The sequence below is a fragment of the Fusarium poae genome, chromosome 1, assembly GCF_019609905.1.
Source record: "Fusarium poae strain DAOMC 252244 chromosome 1, whole genome shotgun sequence".
NCBI classification, from domain to species: domain Eukaryota; kingdom Fungi; phylum Ascomycota; class Sordariomycetes; order Hypocreales; family Nectriaceae; genus Fusarium; species Fusarium poae.
The window spans coordinates 6030461-6047205 of NC_058399.1; the positions used below are offsets into that span (position 1 = coordinate 6030461).

The 16745-nt window shown below is 48.5% G+C and overlaps 4 protein-coding genes across 4 annotated transcripts; 1 reads left to right on the forward strand and 3 right to left on the reverse strand.

Annotated features, from left to right (window-relative positions):
• Window positions 1–2406: 2406 nt before the first annotated feature.
• FPOAC1_001959 (uncharacterized protein) lies at window positions 2407–3009 on the reverse strand (the record flags this gene model as incomplete). The annotated part of the gene is made up of 3 exons (XM_044846546.1): window positions 2407–2451; window positions 2536–2555; window positions 2874–3009. The coding sequence occupies 3 exons, from the start codon at window positions 3007–3009 to the stop codon at window positions 2407–2409; spliced, it is 201 nt and encodes a 66-aa protein (XP_044712462.1).
• Window positions 3010–3343: 334 nt separating this feature from the next.
• Window positions 3344–3662, forward strand: FPOAC1_001960 (uncharacterized protein; the record flags this gene model as incomplete). Its single annotated transcript, XM_044846547.1, has 2 exons — window positions 3344–3348; window positions 3398–3662. 2 exons carry the CDS (start codon window positions 3344–3346, stop codon window positions 3660–3662), a joined length of 270 nt encoding a protein of 89 aa, XP_044712463.1.
• A 4936-nt stretch (window positions 3663–8598) lies between these two features.
• On the reverse strand, window positions 8599–8958 carry FPOAC1_001961 (uncharacterized protein; the record flags this gene model as incomplete). The annotated part of the gene is made up of 2 exons (XM_044846548.1): window positions 8599–8795; window positions 8874–8958. The coding sequence occupies 2 exons, from the start codon at window positions 8956–8958 to the stop codon at window positions 8599–8601; spliced, it is 282 nt and encodes a 93-aa protein (XP_044712464.1).
• A 3619-nt stretch (window positions 8959–12577) lies between these two features.
• Window positions 12578–15524, reverse strand: FPOAC1_001962 (uncharacterized protein; the record flags this gene model as incomplete). The annotated part of the gene is made up of 3 exons (XM_044846549.1): window positions 12578–12682; window positions 12731–15355; window positions 15420–15524. 3 exons carry the CDS (start codon window positions 15522–15524, stop codon window positions 12578–12580), a joined length of 2835 nt encoding a protein of 944 aa, XP_044712465.1.
• Between the last annotated feature and the right edge of the window lie 1221 nt (window positions 15525–16745).

Consider the following 16745-nt stretch of genomic DNA (forward strand, 5'->3'; position numbering starts at 1 on the left):
GTGTGGATGTACAAAGGTGAGTCGAGCTTCAAGCTTGGATGAGCATGTGAGCGGAGTTGAGGATCTTGTATCCTTGAATTCGAACCAACAGCCGATCTTCGAAAGCTTGGGGATCGAGTCCAGGTGATTCTAGCTTGACGTTGAATACGATGATGTTCCTTGTTATTCGCAATAGGAAAAGATCGAATGTCCAGGAATATAGGAAGAGAAGAGGATCGTGAGTGAGACCGTTCTTGTAGTATCAAGGCACCGTAATATAAAAGCGAGTGACAGGAGTCGACGAGGACTTCCTAAAAGTTGAGAAGGGTGAGGGGGGCGAGGAGGATAGCGAACGTGGTGATAGCTTTGTAAAAGGTTGAGATGATTGTTGGAGATATCCAAAGGGAATCAAGAGAGGATCTAGGAAAGAGCTGGGGGCAGCCGCTTTGTTAAATACAAGCGGAGCAGATGCAGACGAGGGAAGAGTAACCGGGGGGTATGAGGAGTGTGGGAGTGTAAGGTAGGTAAGGCAGGAAAGAGTGGGATGGAAGGAACGGATGGAAGGCTGTGTAAGGTAAGAGGTACCTACTGTAGGTACCTGCCGTGTTGTACTGTGATAAACAGTTGGGGAGGCCAGGCAGGTAGGGTGAGGTAAGAGGGTCCTGGACGATGTGCCATGTGCTGTGTGGGTGAGAGTGCAGGAGCCAGCAGCAATCAGCGTCAGTGCCAGTTCATCAGTGCTAAAAGCGTGCACCCACCACAGACCAGCCTGGGTCTTAGCCTGAGAGCCATAGTCAAGACGAGCATCATCAGGATCACGAAACAAGCAACCTTGTCTGCCATTCAGGGACCTAGGAATAGGCCGAGGGAACGTCAAGGACAAACGGCGAGTTCGGTCTCAGACTAAGGTAATTGTGGACTGTGGAGTGCGGGCCCCGGGACTACGGCAGCGGGCAGCAGCGGATGAGTTCCAATGTATCGGACGCTGGCTCTTGGCCGTCAACCCCGAGCATGGATGGGCCTCTGTGGTATCTGCGCTGAGCATGAGGACCTTGAGTGAGAGACCGTGAGATGCGCGCGCTGGAGAAATACAACCTACCAGCCCAAGACGCTAGGACATGGGGTGTGGCCCGGTGCCACAAGGGACGCCAGGGGGGGTCGACCTGCAGCCTCATCAGTAATAGGGCCGCTGTCTCCAAAAGATCCCTGGGCTGGGCATCTGTCATAGTTGAAAAATCCGTCATTGATCAAGACCCGAGAAGCATCGGCCACAGACAGACCACGACTTTAACAAAACGTCCATACCAGATTAGCATGTCCTGGGCAAAAGGATTGGCCAGAAGCCAGAGGAGCGTGCCAAAAGGGAACTTTGCGGAGTACTGTATGTAGGTAGGGATACTGGAATAGCACGCATGGAATTGGAGATGCTAAGCCAAGACTTCGCTCGGCAAACGTACAGTAGTAGGTCGGATCCATGCCTGAAGATAACATCGATCCATACATGCCAGGTGCTTCTACTGTGCTATTTTGGGGGACTGTCCATTTGAGATGCTTCATTGGGTAGACGGCCGACATCGCTGGCTTGTGCTCGTCCCATGGTTCTACACGACCGCCGGGATGGTAACTAATGCTTTTTGACAATTGACGGAACAAACCTCATATCATGAGGTTCAGTCCGGTCGATGCGGTGGTGGCGGGTAGAAACCCAGTCCAACCCAGAACGGGTAATTCAATGGCAGAAAGCGACAAAGAAAAGGTGGACAGTGACCGAGTGCGAGTACAGCACAGCACAGCACAACAACAACAACGAGACATATGGAGTGGCGGACGGTAACACCTACAGAGGGTGCACAGCGCCCGGTCACCTTGGCTCTGGGCTCTTCCAGCAGTTGAGTTGGCGCTCATATGCCACAAACAGCAGACAATACAATAGCACAGTGCCGTGATGTGGTGCAGTATGTGCACCACGACGGGCTGAGCTGAGCATCCAGCCATCCAGTCAGTCATGAGCCCTAGAGCAGCGGCCGAGAGACAACCCTGTAAGCAGAGGACATGACGCACATGGCCCAGGGTCAAGGGGCAGAGATCGTTGGTAACTAGCGTCCGCCCTCCGCTTTTCCGCGGTGGTCGGAAGGGAATCTGAGACCCTCAAGAGCCAAAAGAAACAAGGGAAAGAAAAAGTAAAGGCCTACTTACAATCGCCAAGAATGTCACAGTGAGTTTTGACTAAACGCTAACCGAGCACACTTCGAACGGACGAGGTTTAGGTGAAAAGGTGACAAAAACACTACGTAGCTGAGTAAAAATAACTTTGAATGTCCGTGCCCCTCTACACTGTCCCTACTCTTCACCCAGTTAGGTAGGTAGTTACTGTTGCTGAGAAGACAGACGGCTGATTTTTAGCTCGACCTACCTGGAAGATACTTTTTAGTCACCCTTGAGAGAAAGAGGTTGGCTTTCCATGGCGGGGAGCTGTGATCGGGTGGTTAGCTAACTAATCCGGGCTATTTGTCTAGGGCTTCGGCGCCCGTGGGGCACCGGTTGCAAGGCTCTTACTTGGCTCAAGTAGCGGTCTTCTACTCTATTCGCTCGTCTGAACTCTCATGTTTCCTTTGATTGGTTTGGGCGTACATAACAGTAAGAAATGGTGATAGCTAGTGCACATGGGCGGCGGGGAGCTGTAGAGAACTCTTCCTGGAGGGACAAACCGGGGCGGCCGGTAGTTGAGCTTGGTAACTAATCCTTTCCTGGCCCTTGCCAACCAAAAAAAAAGGAAAAGGAAAAGAAATCGTACCTCAAGGACCATTTCCAACGTCCAAAGCCCTGTCAGCCCGCAAATAAAGCAACGTTCAAAGCTGGGCTGTGATGGAACTAACAAACAACAAATCCCTTACCTTGCATCTCCTTGCATTGCATTTGCAGTACAAGCGCAATCTGTAGAGGCGACATGGCTCCAGAAACGGCATATTTTGAACTGAGAGTTGAGATGTCAGTATGGAGAAGTTCTAAAAAAGGCATGCGCTTGACCATAGCCGGTTAGCTCCCAGATTAGTAACACTGGAACGTTACTTGCGACCCACTCCAGGTGAGATAAACGCCGCACAAACGCTTTCACAAACTACGTTCAGGCTGTAACTAATCGAAGCACAGTCGGTGCTTACCTTGTCGGTCTAGGTTGGTACAGTAGCTTTCTTCGCTTCGTTCCAGTCTAGGTATTCTTGTTTGTTCGTTTTCAAAACATTGGTCCGTGTTCTATTCCCCTGTCTTTATCCCATCTCGCAGTCAAGATAGAGCTACGGGTACATCCACTAGACTCTCTCTCGTCTCGTCCCTGCGCCTCTTTGTCCCCCTCAGTCTCAACACCATGACGTCGCTAACCTGTCTCAGGGTCTCGATGTCATGGTTGTATCTGCAGTAGGAACGGTAGCAGTAGCAGTAGCAGTGGTAATTGTTGGCGGGCGCAGTCAGCCCTGCTTGCCTCATACCTTTTCCTACTGACTTTCATCCGTCTTACCGAGTCATCCGTCATCGCTTGGCACTCTGATCACCATTCATCTACAGCAACCTCTCATCATGTGTTTCACGAGGCTCGGTATTACATGGATATGTTTATTGATAGACATGATCCTCCCGAACCAAACGTTCCTGAACGGGATTACCTCGGGTATGCTGCTGGCCTGTAGATCCTGTTTCCAGGGTGTCGACGTATTCGGGCTCCCTCGTCTAAGTGTAACCCTGAACCAAATACTTGGGCCTTTCACAGGCTGTTGGGAAACGTATTGCAGCCCGTGATAATTTAGTTTTATTTTACGCCGCAAGAATAGCGACCAAAGGCATAGCTTACCACATAAAGTGCAACCATGGTAATGTAGCACTGCGGAATGAATTTTCCTTGACCGCAAATTGAGGTTATTTAGGGCTATCTATCGTGGCAATCCCTTCAACTCACATTCCATTTATGCCAATTACGGAGGTTCGGAGTGTTGTATCCTCCGTACTGGACGTTGCATTGTTCTTGTAATCTATGAGTCTTTCTGCTTGATCAGCTCAGACTTGGCCTTTTCTTGGTGACCTCTACCCGGAGCAGTTTGTCAGTTGGCAGCACGATATTATACCGGCATTCACGGCGTCAGATCAGTAGTTCAAGTTCAGGAATTTCACGATACTACGGAAATTGTGCTCCTCTCTAATGTCGACCCTTGTCCGCGGGGCAAGGACAGGGTAGGTAGGAGAACAAAAGACTTGAACCATTCCAATGGGTAAAAGAAAAGTTGGTCTTTAGGTTTTATGATACAAAAATAAATAGCCCAAGAAGTTTGGCCTATATGACATAAACTGTCTTACTATTTTTGCATTTCATGCTCGTAGCGGCCGATTTTTCTGGTATCCCGAGACTATCGTATGATGCCTGTTGGAACATCCAAAAATTGGTCAAATTCACAGTTCTTTCTTAGTTGACCTTGCGAACGAATCAGAGTCATGCTACGGTTCCATTGATCTCTTACAAAGGTTGAACTGCATTTAAATGCACGAATGAGAGGCTACAATGACACCCTGTAAAGTCAGTGGTTTCCTTAATAGTATTACCTATGAAGTCAGAGAAAGGTCTAGACCATCATATCACCGCACCGAACTAAAGACGCTAAAAAGGCTAAATCCTCAACGACAACCTTCCATGTGCAATAGTATAATTGTGATATTCACTCAAGTGCACAACTTGAAACTACCGAGGTACGAAAACTGGGCCTAATTATTTTGTGTTGCTTTTATCTCCTATCTAGACGCTGCATGGCAATGGAATGGGGGTATCCAGTTGTTTCGAGGGTACTCTTGTTCGGTTGTGTTGTTGAATTGTCAAAGCAGTCGAGTTGCCGTGTACAATAGATAGGGATGGCGCTCTTGTCCGGAGCAAACCTTGATAAGTGGTAGCCAGGCTTACCCTTGTCTAACGATACGTACCTTGCAAACACTCGGTCGGTCTAGTGACATATCAGCCCTTGGCTTGGCAGGACTACCAGGCACGAGTTGAGAATAGCATCAGTCAGTCAGTCATTGAAAAAGATTGTTTCCTTGTACAGTGTAGCCTACCTAGCCAGTCACACGCAGGTAGTGTTGTCAATGCACAGTTCCTACGGTCACAGGCTATTGATTGATTGTCGAACTGGCAGCCAGCCAATCTTGAAATCATCATAGACTAGAGTATTTGATGGGTTTCCATTGGTCCAGACTTCGGCTTGGATCTGGCCAACAACTCATTATGCATGATTTGCATGTGGCTATCTGCGGAAAGGCAATCAATAACCATGCTGGCTTGCAGTTCAATGTAACATAAATCAGTGAGTGGCTGCAGCTGAAAGACTTTCTCATATGCATCGACAGCTATTGAGACATGGAATAATGGTGGCTGTATGTATTATTTGTCAAGGTCAGGGAGAACTCGAACTCGCCCAGGGTCGGATCGGTAGGTGGTTTTTAGACCGCCCTTGACCGTAGGGCTTCTAGAAGCAATCTATTTCCAGACATGGTCAAAGTCACAAAAGAGAGGCATCTTGTGCTCCACTTTGCGGACCAGCAACACACACAACACAGTAACTATAGCATAGGTAGCATAGGTGTACCTGGAGAGTTGCATTGCGGAATGGACGGGCGGAAATATTTGTACATACAAGCGTCGAACCAAAATATTGTCTCAACAAAGAGGAACCAAACCTTTTTACCTATGACTAGCATTGGGACTAGTCAGACTCTACAGTCATGTACTAACTGACTGCACTTTACTTTTTACTAAACCAATCTCAGCTGGGCAGACTTTGGGGTCTGACCGATTACCATTTTAGATTTGAGGCCCCTTGTTGATGGCGTAGAGGGGAAAAAGTGCATGTGGTGGTTCCTCGCCCAAAAACAGCCACGACCTTTTTCTGTGGACTCAAATTCAATTGCCTCAAAAGGCAGGAACGTCTCGTCGTAGCTACCTATGTACCAACCGAATGCGCCTTCCATTTTGCTATTTGTCCAATGTAAACCGCGACTGCCTACCGGGCATAAGAGACCACAAACTTTGTACCTCAGGCAAATGCTCTGGCCCACCATCTTTCTCCTCTTGACAATAGCGTTGTCGCATCATGATCATCATCACCAGTGCCTGCATCTGTGTCTGCAAATCTATTACCCCTCACAGCCACTCAGCTCACCCCCTTCATTCTGAATTTATCTTACAAACAAACATTTCGTAGGCACATCAGATCAGCATCATCACATCATTCAAGTCAAATTCTCCCCACCCAACAAAAAATCAAAATGAAAAATGGACCGAGTCAAAGTAAATGACGGTCTTTTACACAAAAGAGGCACAGACTTGGGAATACAAACAACACCGTGATGATCGATAGACTTCTGTCACCTACCTACCTACCCTCCACACCGCGAATTGCTTCGTTCAACAATCCTCATTCCGATGTCACACATACCGTACACCAGGCTCAGGCTCAGGCTCAACAGCCAGTACCTACCCTAAGCAGCATTTGGCCCGACCTTGGTCCTTTGTTACTCATCGTGGTTGTGTACAGAGGTTATTAGAGCTTTGGTCAATGGACCACCAGGTTCCGCCAAGCTACCATCATGCCATGCTATAGACTAATGTGGCATACGACTCCCCCCACCAGAGGTTTACCGAGCCGAGGCCCCGCCCGGAAAGTCTACAGCTGCCCGGCTGCAACTATTGGACGAAGCTGAAGGTTGTCCACAATGGAGCAAGATCTTGCACAAATGCACGCTCCAGCATAGTCAGCTCCCTTCTACTTCGGGTCCTTATCCCCCGAACCCAATGGTTCCACAACTGAAACAGAGCCTTTTCTTCGGCCGACGTTAAGTTAAGCCAATCCACTGTCCCACATCTCGGCCGAAACTGCCTCAAGCTTGATTTTCCATTGGTAGCCTCGATAGCGGATTGAGAAAAATCATTGTGTCTCTTCTCTGTCCGTCCCCGGATTTTAAGGCTAGCATAGCTCGATGAGATCATCGACTGAGCGATTTGATGGCTGTTTCAATAACTTACGGTTGCCCCTCTCTTGTCATTGTCCTTCTGGTGAATCCCTTACTCAGTCTTCTCCGTCCAAGGTGCCATCTCTAGACGAGGTCCGCCTTGGCGAACCAAACTCGATTGTGATGACAGTCCTGTGCACTCATGCACTTCTCTCATCAATTTTTGTTTCATGCCTGTGCGGAGCATCAGGTGTCAGGCCGTTTGTGGTATTGCCTCGTTGAGCGTCAAATACATTTCTTTCTCAGGTGGTAGTACTAAAGATATTGAGGCGGCCAGCTCCACAGACTAATCTGGCAGAATGCGACTAGGGCCCGCTGACCCTTGATCAGATCCAAATTATGACTTAACGTCGTTGAGGCCTCTGTTTGGTCCAAATCACGAAGCTCGTGTTCCAAAATGGCATTTCCCCTGAAGAACCCAACTCCACCTAGAAACAACAGGGCATTTCAAAAAAGCCCATCAGATTCCTCTCGATAAACCCGTCGACTGCCGGTATCATGCTCCGCACTTCCCAACCTCACCACTGCCTGCCGTGACCGTCGTCGGTAGATGACAACGTGGGATCGATTTTATTGACGCTTCTCTGGTCCCGCACGTCTTGCTTTGTCAATGTTCAAGGTCACCGTGTATGCTAAGCCGCCGTTTGATTGGGGAGTTATCAGAAAGACCTGGGTTTAAGGGTCAAGGAGAATATGGTTGGTACCAGATGCAATCAAACCTATAACTGTTGATAAGTACCATCCAGCCCTCCAACAGGCAGGCTTAAGGATTGTTTCTCGTTTCAGTATGAACTGAAAAAGGTTCGACACCTAGCCTAGTGCATGGTATGACCTCATCTCTGCTATAACTAACCGCAAGTCTGCCTGGGACTTTTGAGCGACAGATAAGTACTGATATGATATGCCAAGATAACAAGTACCTCTCTCTAGGTTAAAGCCTAGTTATCATGGACAGTCCTCACAGGAATAGCCGAAAGCGGTGTGCTCAGCAAAGTTGAGAGTTCAACGTTCCTGAAAGCTGAACCTTGTCGTGCACAGCCCTCTTGGCCCAGAGGTGGACAAAAACGTCCCCAGTCAAGATTGGGCCTGCAGAGCGTCAAGTGTGGTCAGTGCTTGCCCCATGATTTATGTCAACTCAGACTAGCGTCTTGAAATGGAGCTAGATATGCATGTCCCGTATAGCTGGGAGGCACAGAAGATCGAGATACATGCAGACTGACGATCTTTTTGGTATCCACGCCTGGTCCCTTTGCTTCGTCCATGTAATAAGCAAAAAAATGTCTGGTTCTTCTCCAGCCTTCTACTACGTTACTCGATGCTGATGAGATGATATATACGAGTATCACTTATGATGCCATGATACATTCTTAGAAGATCATCATGCGATTTTACTCAGCATAAACCTAGGCAGAAAGCCATCGCCGATAACACAATCCTGCAGAGAACAACCGATAAAAAAGAAGAAGAACAACGAAGTTAGACGACGACCTTGTCGGAGCCGCACCTCTCAATCCACCAAGTGGACATAGATGCAACGGGTCAAGGTTAGGAGTTCCACCTGGTTCCGCTGTTCTGCTGTCAGGATGTGGTTTTGACTGAACGACGGATAAGTTTTGCTAGCTTTTGCTCAGGGAGGTAAAAGTCCGACAAGCAAACGGGGTTGCCAAGATGACCTTTTTTTTCACTCATACAAGAATAACAAAGAACCTTGTTATTATTCAGACGTATTATGTCATTCGCAGTTCTGAGACTACTGGCTTTCAAGTCATGAGACCCTGCAAAACACTTGTCAGCGTAGCCGATCAACTCATGAGAAAACACAGCTAGGTAAGGCGTGGGACAAGGGCTCAGACCATCTTGGAGACTACTTGTGGCCTGACTTGAGTCAACGGCAGAAAAGGGAGAGTGTACCTGTAGCTGTCGGGATCTAGAAGCCATGTTTTGGGTAGCCTACTTGCGCACCAATCGACTCAGGTGATCAAGGTCAAAGATGCTGACCCATTGGAACAGTACAGTAGCATTGCCAGTGCTTTCGTTCTATAATAGGGGCACAGGCAAACACACGGCATAGGATCACGGCAATCTGATAGGGCTTCTCGAAATGAGAAGGTGCTAAATGCCAGTCTGGCGACAATGACTGTTGGCAGACGCAGGGTCGCTCTGTCATGACATAACTGACTTTAGGGGTCTTCTGGCGGCTGACACGTCTTACAGTAACGTATCATCTCGAGAGATCTGAGTGATGACTCGGGGGGGCATTATTAGGATCACGCTACTGTAATGAACCGAGACCACCTGGCAAGCGACGGCAGGCACTTGGTTGGAGTTTGGAAATTGACAATGAATGAGTGAACATTCAGACTCTGTGCTGGGGGGACACAGTTTAGCCTAGTCACACAGGGCTAAGTTTGATCGCCATTAAGGGCCAAGTAATAATACGTAACGACATGCCAAACAAAATATTGACTAAATCATTACCATGTAATGTATGTAATGATAATGTCACTTATACTCTCCGCTCCGGACTTTGAACATATCATGGTCCACAATCCAGCCTAAACCCTTAACGGCAAACTTTTGCGCTTGCTCAACTAACACTTGACAGGAGCCTCGATCATAGATATCGTCCTGGTGATTAATAGTTTCGCAGTATTTAATGTTCGGTCAAGGTGCAACTCATGAGTCGCTCTAGTTCAGTTAACCACCCAGCCACCGCAAGATTAGCCATGGGCAAAAAAAAATCGGTTTGTTCTAGACTAAGCGATGGCTCACAGAATGTCGGGCAAGGTTGCCGAATTCGAGATACCATGAAGGCAGGCTAGACTAGGTATTATACGGTACCCGCATGTACAGACAGGGGAGAGCGCAGTAGCGCGAGTGTCTATGTGCTATTTATGGCGTACGCTGACAGGGGTTAATGGCATGGTTAAGGCCTCACTCCCCCATTACAATCCTTGCTCTTTAGTGCTAAAGCTTAACCGGCATAGCAGTCAGTGTCAGTGTCAGTGTCGTTGGTGTCAGTTGAGTTGAGTGAAACAACGATATATCGGCCGACATTGACACTGATCTCTCCACTAGCCAAGTCTTGTCCACCTTCGTTCTTCACCAGAGCGCTTGTCTACTTCGAACAAGCGTGCTCAAGCTACCAATCAGACTACTAGAACACTAGTAAACTAGCCATGACGTTGTTGCGACCCAAAGAGCCAAGAGCCTCATAACGGACCATATTCCATTACACAGTAAAGTATGCAGGGGGCCGGTAAGCTCCCCCTCTAGTCACGATGAATGCCATTCAGACAACCCGTCTGGCTATCTACGTTCCTGTTAACTATCAGCTGCATGTACTGGCTTCCGGATATAGCCTTGACGGGTCTCTGCGTCTCAGCTGAGCTGCTGGAAGCCTGCCAGATCAAGACAAAGCCACAAAGATAAATTTAGCTTCCCGCTTTCATACGACATACCTACCTGCAGCATCCCAATTGTTACTCGTCGAAAGATTGAACCCTGGGACTTTCACTCCCAACCCTAGTCACCCTAACGACTCTTTTCTCCCTGCATCTTGCCGTAGCTGGAGGGCAACGTGCCTAGACACGGTGATCTATCTCGAGGCACGCACCCATGCGCAAGGGGAATGATCCCAAGATCATCAACGCCCAGCCTTATCAGTAGTCGCGTGGTGGTCATCGGACACCCTCGTTTGGTTCCACTACTTTGACAAACAGCGATCATCATATGGCTGATGCGTCTGTCCAAAATTCACCGACAAAGCCGGTGCATTTAGAGCCCTCTTGTTTAATTTCCATGGTCGTTTCATGCAAATTACTTGAATCAACAAGACTGAGCTTCTAGAAGTATTCTTAAGCATAAATCTTACGCCAGATTCATACCTAGGTATCGTACTAGACCGTTGGTTGGAGGTTCAGGCCGTGGCGACGTCCAAACTCAGTCTAATTACCTTGAACCACGGACACTTTTGAAGATGCAGCCAAGAAACAATGGGCTCTTGGTCAATTCCGCCGTCAGAGCTCAAGTTCCGTCCAATGTGGAACATGGCTTCTGACTACCGAAAGCACCACCGTCAAAGTTCGCCCTAACGATCGTCCATCTTGGTATGCTGTTCTGTGTTGTGCTACTATCGACTTTCCAGCAGGGTTGTCCAAGTAGGCATATCATAGGATTCGTTCAACAAAGTTCTTGGTTCACGCCGTCTAGCTAGCGGGAATTTGTCTCGGTTTCCCGTTTGCTAAGCTCCGGGACAACTTTCCTACCCAACCGCGTTGCATTTGCCTCACTTCTGGCTAGATTTCGGAGAGTAATGGGAAGATCTTGAACAGGGGACGATGACGAAAACTGCCGTCTCTTCCCCCTTATTCAATACGGCAGTTCGGACAATAACCCAATAGATTCCTTGCCGTCGATCAGGAAAGTTGTGAGGTACGAATCATCGACAAAGTCTTAGTTCAAACTTGCAAGGGATCAAATACCGGCAAACTATCTCATGGCAAGTAAAATTATGCGGTGTGGGGGATTGAGAGTGTCCAATGCTCGTGGATAGTATCATTGCATAGACCCAGGCCCCCGGACTTAGGCGCAGGGCTGAGGTGACCATACCGCTCTACTAACTCCCAAAGGGTATTCATTTCGTCGAACGAATATACCTGATTCACGAGTCATTTAATGTTTTCTCATAGAGAGCAGGCACCTGCGTTATGCAAGTAGTTCCTTAATTCAGAAACAGCAGTATGGGGAATTGAAGATTCGAACGTCCCATAGACAATGCTTCAACGGAAATTTCCTTTTGTTTCACACCCGAAACAAGTTTGTTTGTTTGCTCAGTCCTTTCTTGAAGGCACAGATCAGCTGCTGAGTAGCGTCGTTTGACATTCAGGTTGGCCGATGACTACCCTATACTCTCTTTCAACTCATCATGAATGTTATCATGTAGTCTGATGAAGTGGACAAGGACAAGCAAGACACTGTTGAATAAGCTTCTTATTGTCTTTGCATGTTTCTGGTCGAACTCGAGGGGCGAGAACAGGAAGCCAATGTTGGTATGAAAACAAACCCGAATACAAACACCATCATGACAACATAACCAGGCAGAGTTTGCGATTATGTGGGCTTCGTTGTTTTTTTCAGCATGCAAACCAACATTTCTATCTAACTCGAATCCTATCAATGCTTAACCACTCCTTGCACCATTCCCGGATTCTCTATCTAACTAACATTTGGCATATCAGGTTGCCGTTCTCTCAGCGCCAGTTCCAGGCCCATTTCCCAGTCAAGTCTTATTCCACGCTCAGGTATATCTTTTCAACCCATCAATATTGCGGCCCTCATCATTTCATACCATCATTTCAGCATCAATCAAAATGGTCCCACGACTTTTTGTAACCGCACCCCCTTAGAACTTCGCCATGCAACCCGTACCATGCTATCTACTGCGATCAGAAAACAATGCTATCTATAACTATGTAATAATGACTAAACATCCCATCCGCTTCCGCCACCGAGGCTTTCACCTAGAGGCAGAAGAACCTTATTCCCTTGTCAGTCCCTATGATAGGGAGTAGTGTGTCTCCAAAGCTTGTCGGTCACGCTGCTGCAGCTGGCCGATAAAGCTAGGGAAGTCAGGGATCATTTGCTTGTAGATATCGATGACCTGAAATCGTTAGCTTGTACAAGAAATGAAAAGTCGCGGGTAGCTTACCTTCTGGAAGACGCCGTGCAACTCTTGCCTGGCCGGGCTCTTCAGACCCATATCACGATATCTAGCGATGGCGGTAAAGTAGTTGAGCAACTCCTTTTCCATGGCCTGAGGGTTTCGTCCTACAATCATAGAGAATCCCTTGAAAGCGGTCGCCTTCTCTTCTGTCGCCTCGACGTCGTTCATGATGCTAATCCACTCCTCGGCGAAAGTGGACAGGTGAGGCCCAAGTTGTTCCGAGTTGTCCAGACCAAGTCGACCCAAGGCTGTCGCGGCATTTTCATTGAGAGCCTTTGGAACACGGGGGTTGGTCATGATCTCAACAAATCGACGGAGAAGGTCTTGAACCCAAGGGTGCATATTTTCCTTGTGTTGCATAGAGATTTCACCAACCGACCAGCAAGCGTTGTTGACAACACCGAAACCGCTATCCATGTCTTCGTCAAGAACGCTATCCATGTCAAGTTGCTTAAGCAAGATGGGGAGGATTTGGGGGAGGTATTGCTGCAACAAAGGATAAACGTATCTAGCGCAATCTCCCAACAACGCATAGGCAGACTGTCGGACCTCATCAGTAGGGTCTTCCATACACAAGCTGAGGAGCTCAAAGAAGGATTGCTGAGAGTTCTTGACCAAAGCGGCGGACTTGTCATCATTGAGAGCCTGGATAATTGCACTGAGGAGGTCCAGACTTGTTACGAGGAAATCCTTGTCGGGCTGGTCGAGTATCGGGTTATTGGCAGCAGCCAATGTCTGCTCAAGGTTGGTATGAATGATGTTGACACATCGCAGGAAGATAGGCTCGGCGTAGGGAGCGAACGCATCACCGAGTGCCATCGCCACATAAGAGAGGCACTCTAGCAAAGGGAACAACTCCCGTGACTGATCCAATACGCGGTTGTATCGGTCGATCAAGGCAGGCATAAGCTTTCCCGCCAGATCAGGCGAGGCCAGAACAGGTCCGATGTGCTCCGCCAAAGTCTGTATACAGTCGTAAAGGATGTACATATTTCGGTCCTTGTACTTGGCAAAACAGTGGACGAATTGCTGAACGATGGGACCACAGTAAGGCTCGAGAATCTTGCCTGCCTTGTCCTCTAAGTTAGCGAAAGCTGAGGCGGCAGCTTCTTGAACCTTCTTGTTCTTGTCTAGCATATGACGGAGGATACCGTCCATTAGAGGAAGGAAGAATTGATCCTTTTCCTTATCCTCCAAGTTAGCAGCCCATGAAGAGTACCGACCGAGGGTCCAGCAGGTGATCTGTCGTACGACAGGTTCCGAGTCCTCGAGAAGGGAGATCAAGTAAGGCACAAGCTCAGGCAAATGTGGGACAACGACATCCATACATCCATCAGCAACAGCGCCCAGGGCAAGAACAGCGGCTTCTCGTTGAGGCCACTCGTTGTGCTTTAGGTGCTGTGAAAGATAGGGAAAGATGGCCTCGAAAACTGGGGCTTGGAAATCGCGGGCAAAGACGTCGAGGGCAGCGGCGGAGCACTTGCGGATAGTCCATCGTTCGTCAGGGTTGGCATCATCGCCGTCGTCGTAGTCGTCGACCTCACCCTCCTCAGGGTCTTCGTCCATACCACCCAGCTTTGCAAAACCGCCACCGTTCTGTGATGGATCGGCAGAGTCACCAACTTCGCCGTTGGCCTTTCGTGCAAGCGCCTTCTTGGCAAAGGCAGGGCGGATATCCTCTTCACGATCCTCCTCTTCCTCATCGTCCGAAGCACCTCCGAGAAGAGCAATATCCTCACCACTGTATACCATGCATTCGAGAAGGACAGGGATAATTTTGTGGATGTACGGCTCCAGTGCCCTCCAGAGGTTGTCGTGCTCGCCCACAGCCAACCAAAACTCGGCAGCCTCGCATGCCAGCTCTTCGTCGTCGCCCTTTTGCTGGGTTATGATATAATCAACAAGGCCACTGATGTGTGGCTGAAGCTTGTCGGGTCGAGTCTCAACGAGGTTGACAAAGGCACGACAGACTTGTCGTCGGACGTCGACGTTGTTATCGCTGGCCAGGATAAACAGATGTTGAAGAAGGTCATCAATGGAGTTGAGCATCGCCTGAGACTCTCGGGGTGTGAAAACATTAATAGCAGTGAGAGCGCCAGTTCTGACTTTCGGCAACTGACTCTTGGTAGCAGCAATGAATTGGGGAAGAACGTAGTTGAGAGGACGTTGGCCGTTGACCTCCTTGGTCAACTGGCGGTAGTTGTCCTCGCAAATTTTGGCCAGAGCAGACATGGCACCTTCCTGTGCCTCGTTTGACGTTTGTCCTGAAGAGTTACCAACCAAGTCAAGAAGTTGAGGTAGCAGCTCGGGCCAAGTTAGCAACCCTCCGCGTCGGACAATCTCGGTCGCAATGTTTCCAGCAAAGTTGCGAATCTGGGAGTTCTTGTCCTGCAGACACATGGGGACAGCGAGCTTGATGAGTTGGAGGCTGTCTTCGGGGATGCTCTTCCATTCGCTTCTGACGTTGTTCTTGAGCATGATGCCGGCAGCGGATCGCACGAGGTGGAAATCCTGCTCTGAAAATTCGAGGCCATTGGGAGGTTGGGAGCTCGAGAACAGGTATGCAAGATAGTTATTAATATCAGGGGAGTTCTTGGCTTGTTGAAGCATCTGCAAAGAACATGATTAGTTGCGAGGCGGCGCATGGGTTGCGATGGGACAAGCAAAGTCTTACCAAGTCAGCCTGCTTCTGGGCAGTCTTGTTGAAACCGCTGAGGGAATCCTTGAGGCACACAGCCAGCTGCTGCAGCGAGTCCGGGGACGGCTCCCAAGTAGACATGGCTGCGTGCTGTTGAACGAGAAGGTGAGTGTCGCGAAAGCGGGTATGAGGAGAAGAGGGGCGCTGAAGCGGGATGGATGGTTTTGTGTGAACAAACTTCACATGAGCTAAGCTTCGCAAACGCTACTCGTTGACGATCAGCAATGCGCAAAGCTAAGCCAAGACGAGGCCCGAAAAAGGAACAATGGCAGTAGGGCTCTGCTCTGAAAGGAAGAGGGGAGAGAGAAAGACGAGCGGTCGGTGGTATTGGATCAAATGGGTAGGATGGATGGATGAAATGGCAGGCAATGGTATAGTGGGCGAAGCGAATGTGCCCCTCCGATACAGGGATGTGCAACACCGTGGGGCCACACTTAAAAAGCTTCAGTCCAAGTCAAGTACAGGTGACCAACTCACTCACTTGTTGCTTGTACTTCTTTTGTTTGCCGAACGTTGATAACTTTAAGTCGTGTGATGAAGGTAAGGTTAAAGGAGGGGTGGATAAGAAACTCATGCACCCCTGGATATGGTAAATAAAAGAGAAAGACAATTGACTCCAAGGAAAAGAAGTTGACGATGATCCTCTCAGTTAGAGTTGATAAAGAAGTTCAGCAGCCCACAATGGAAGACATGTATCCGTACTGTAGGTAGGTACGGAGCAAAGAGAGGAGCCCTGTGAGAGGGGGAAGAGAAAGCGGAGGCTCAAAGATGGGTAGCAGCTTGTAAAAAGTATACTTTAGGTTTAGCTCTGGCGAGATGAGACAGACAGTCATCGTCTCACACAGTGTCGACACACTCTGACGCCTTGAAACACGCACACTAGACCATGTCAAAATCAAGGGTCTAAAAAGGAAAGGAAAAAAAAAAATAGAAAAAATATTCAGTGGCGTTGCGCGATAACGATAACCCGCCAAATAGAAATTCGAATGACGAAAAGATGAAAGACTCTTGTTCTTGGCGGGGATCACCGAAGCCAGGTCAGATAAGATTAGATCAGAATCAATGGTCTATCTTAGGTACCCCTCAGGGTGTCAGAAGAATTGGCCGCAGGAAGCATGAGGAATGAAATTAGTAGGTCAGCTTATGCTCTTTAGACTATAGCTCTTGGGTTATTTATTTTTGCAGCCTAAGCCCCAGGAAGCCAACTTTTCTGCTACCCAGTAGGTACCTAGGTAGTCTCTATTGTATACAAAACCGACACCCCAGTTCAATCTTCCCATGTCCTCGTCAAGGGATCAATGT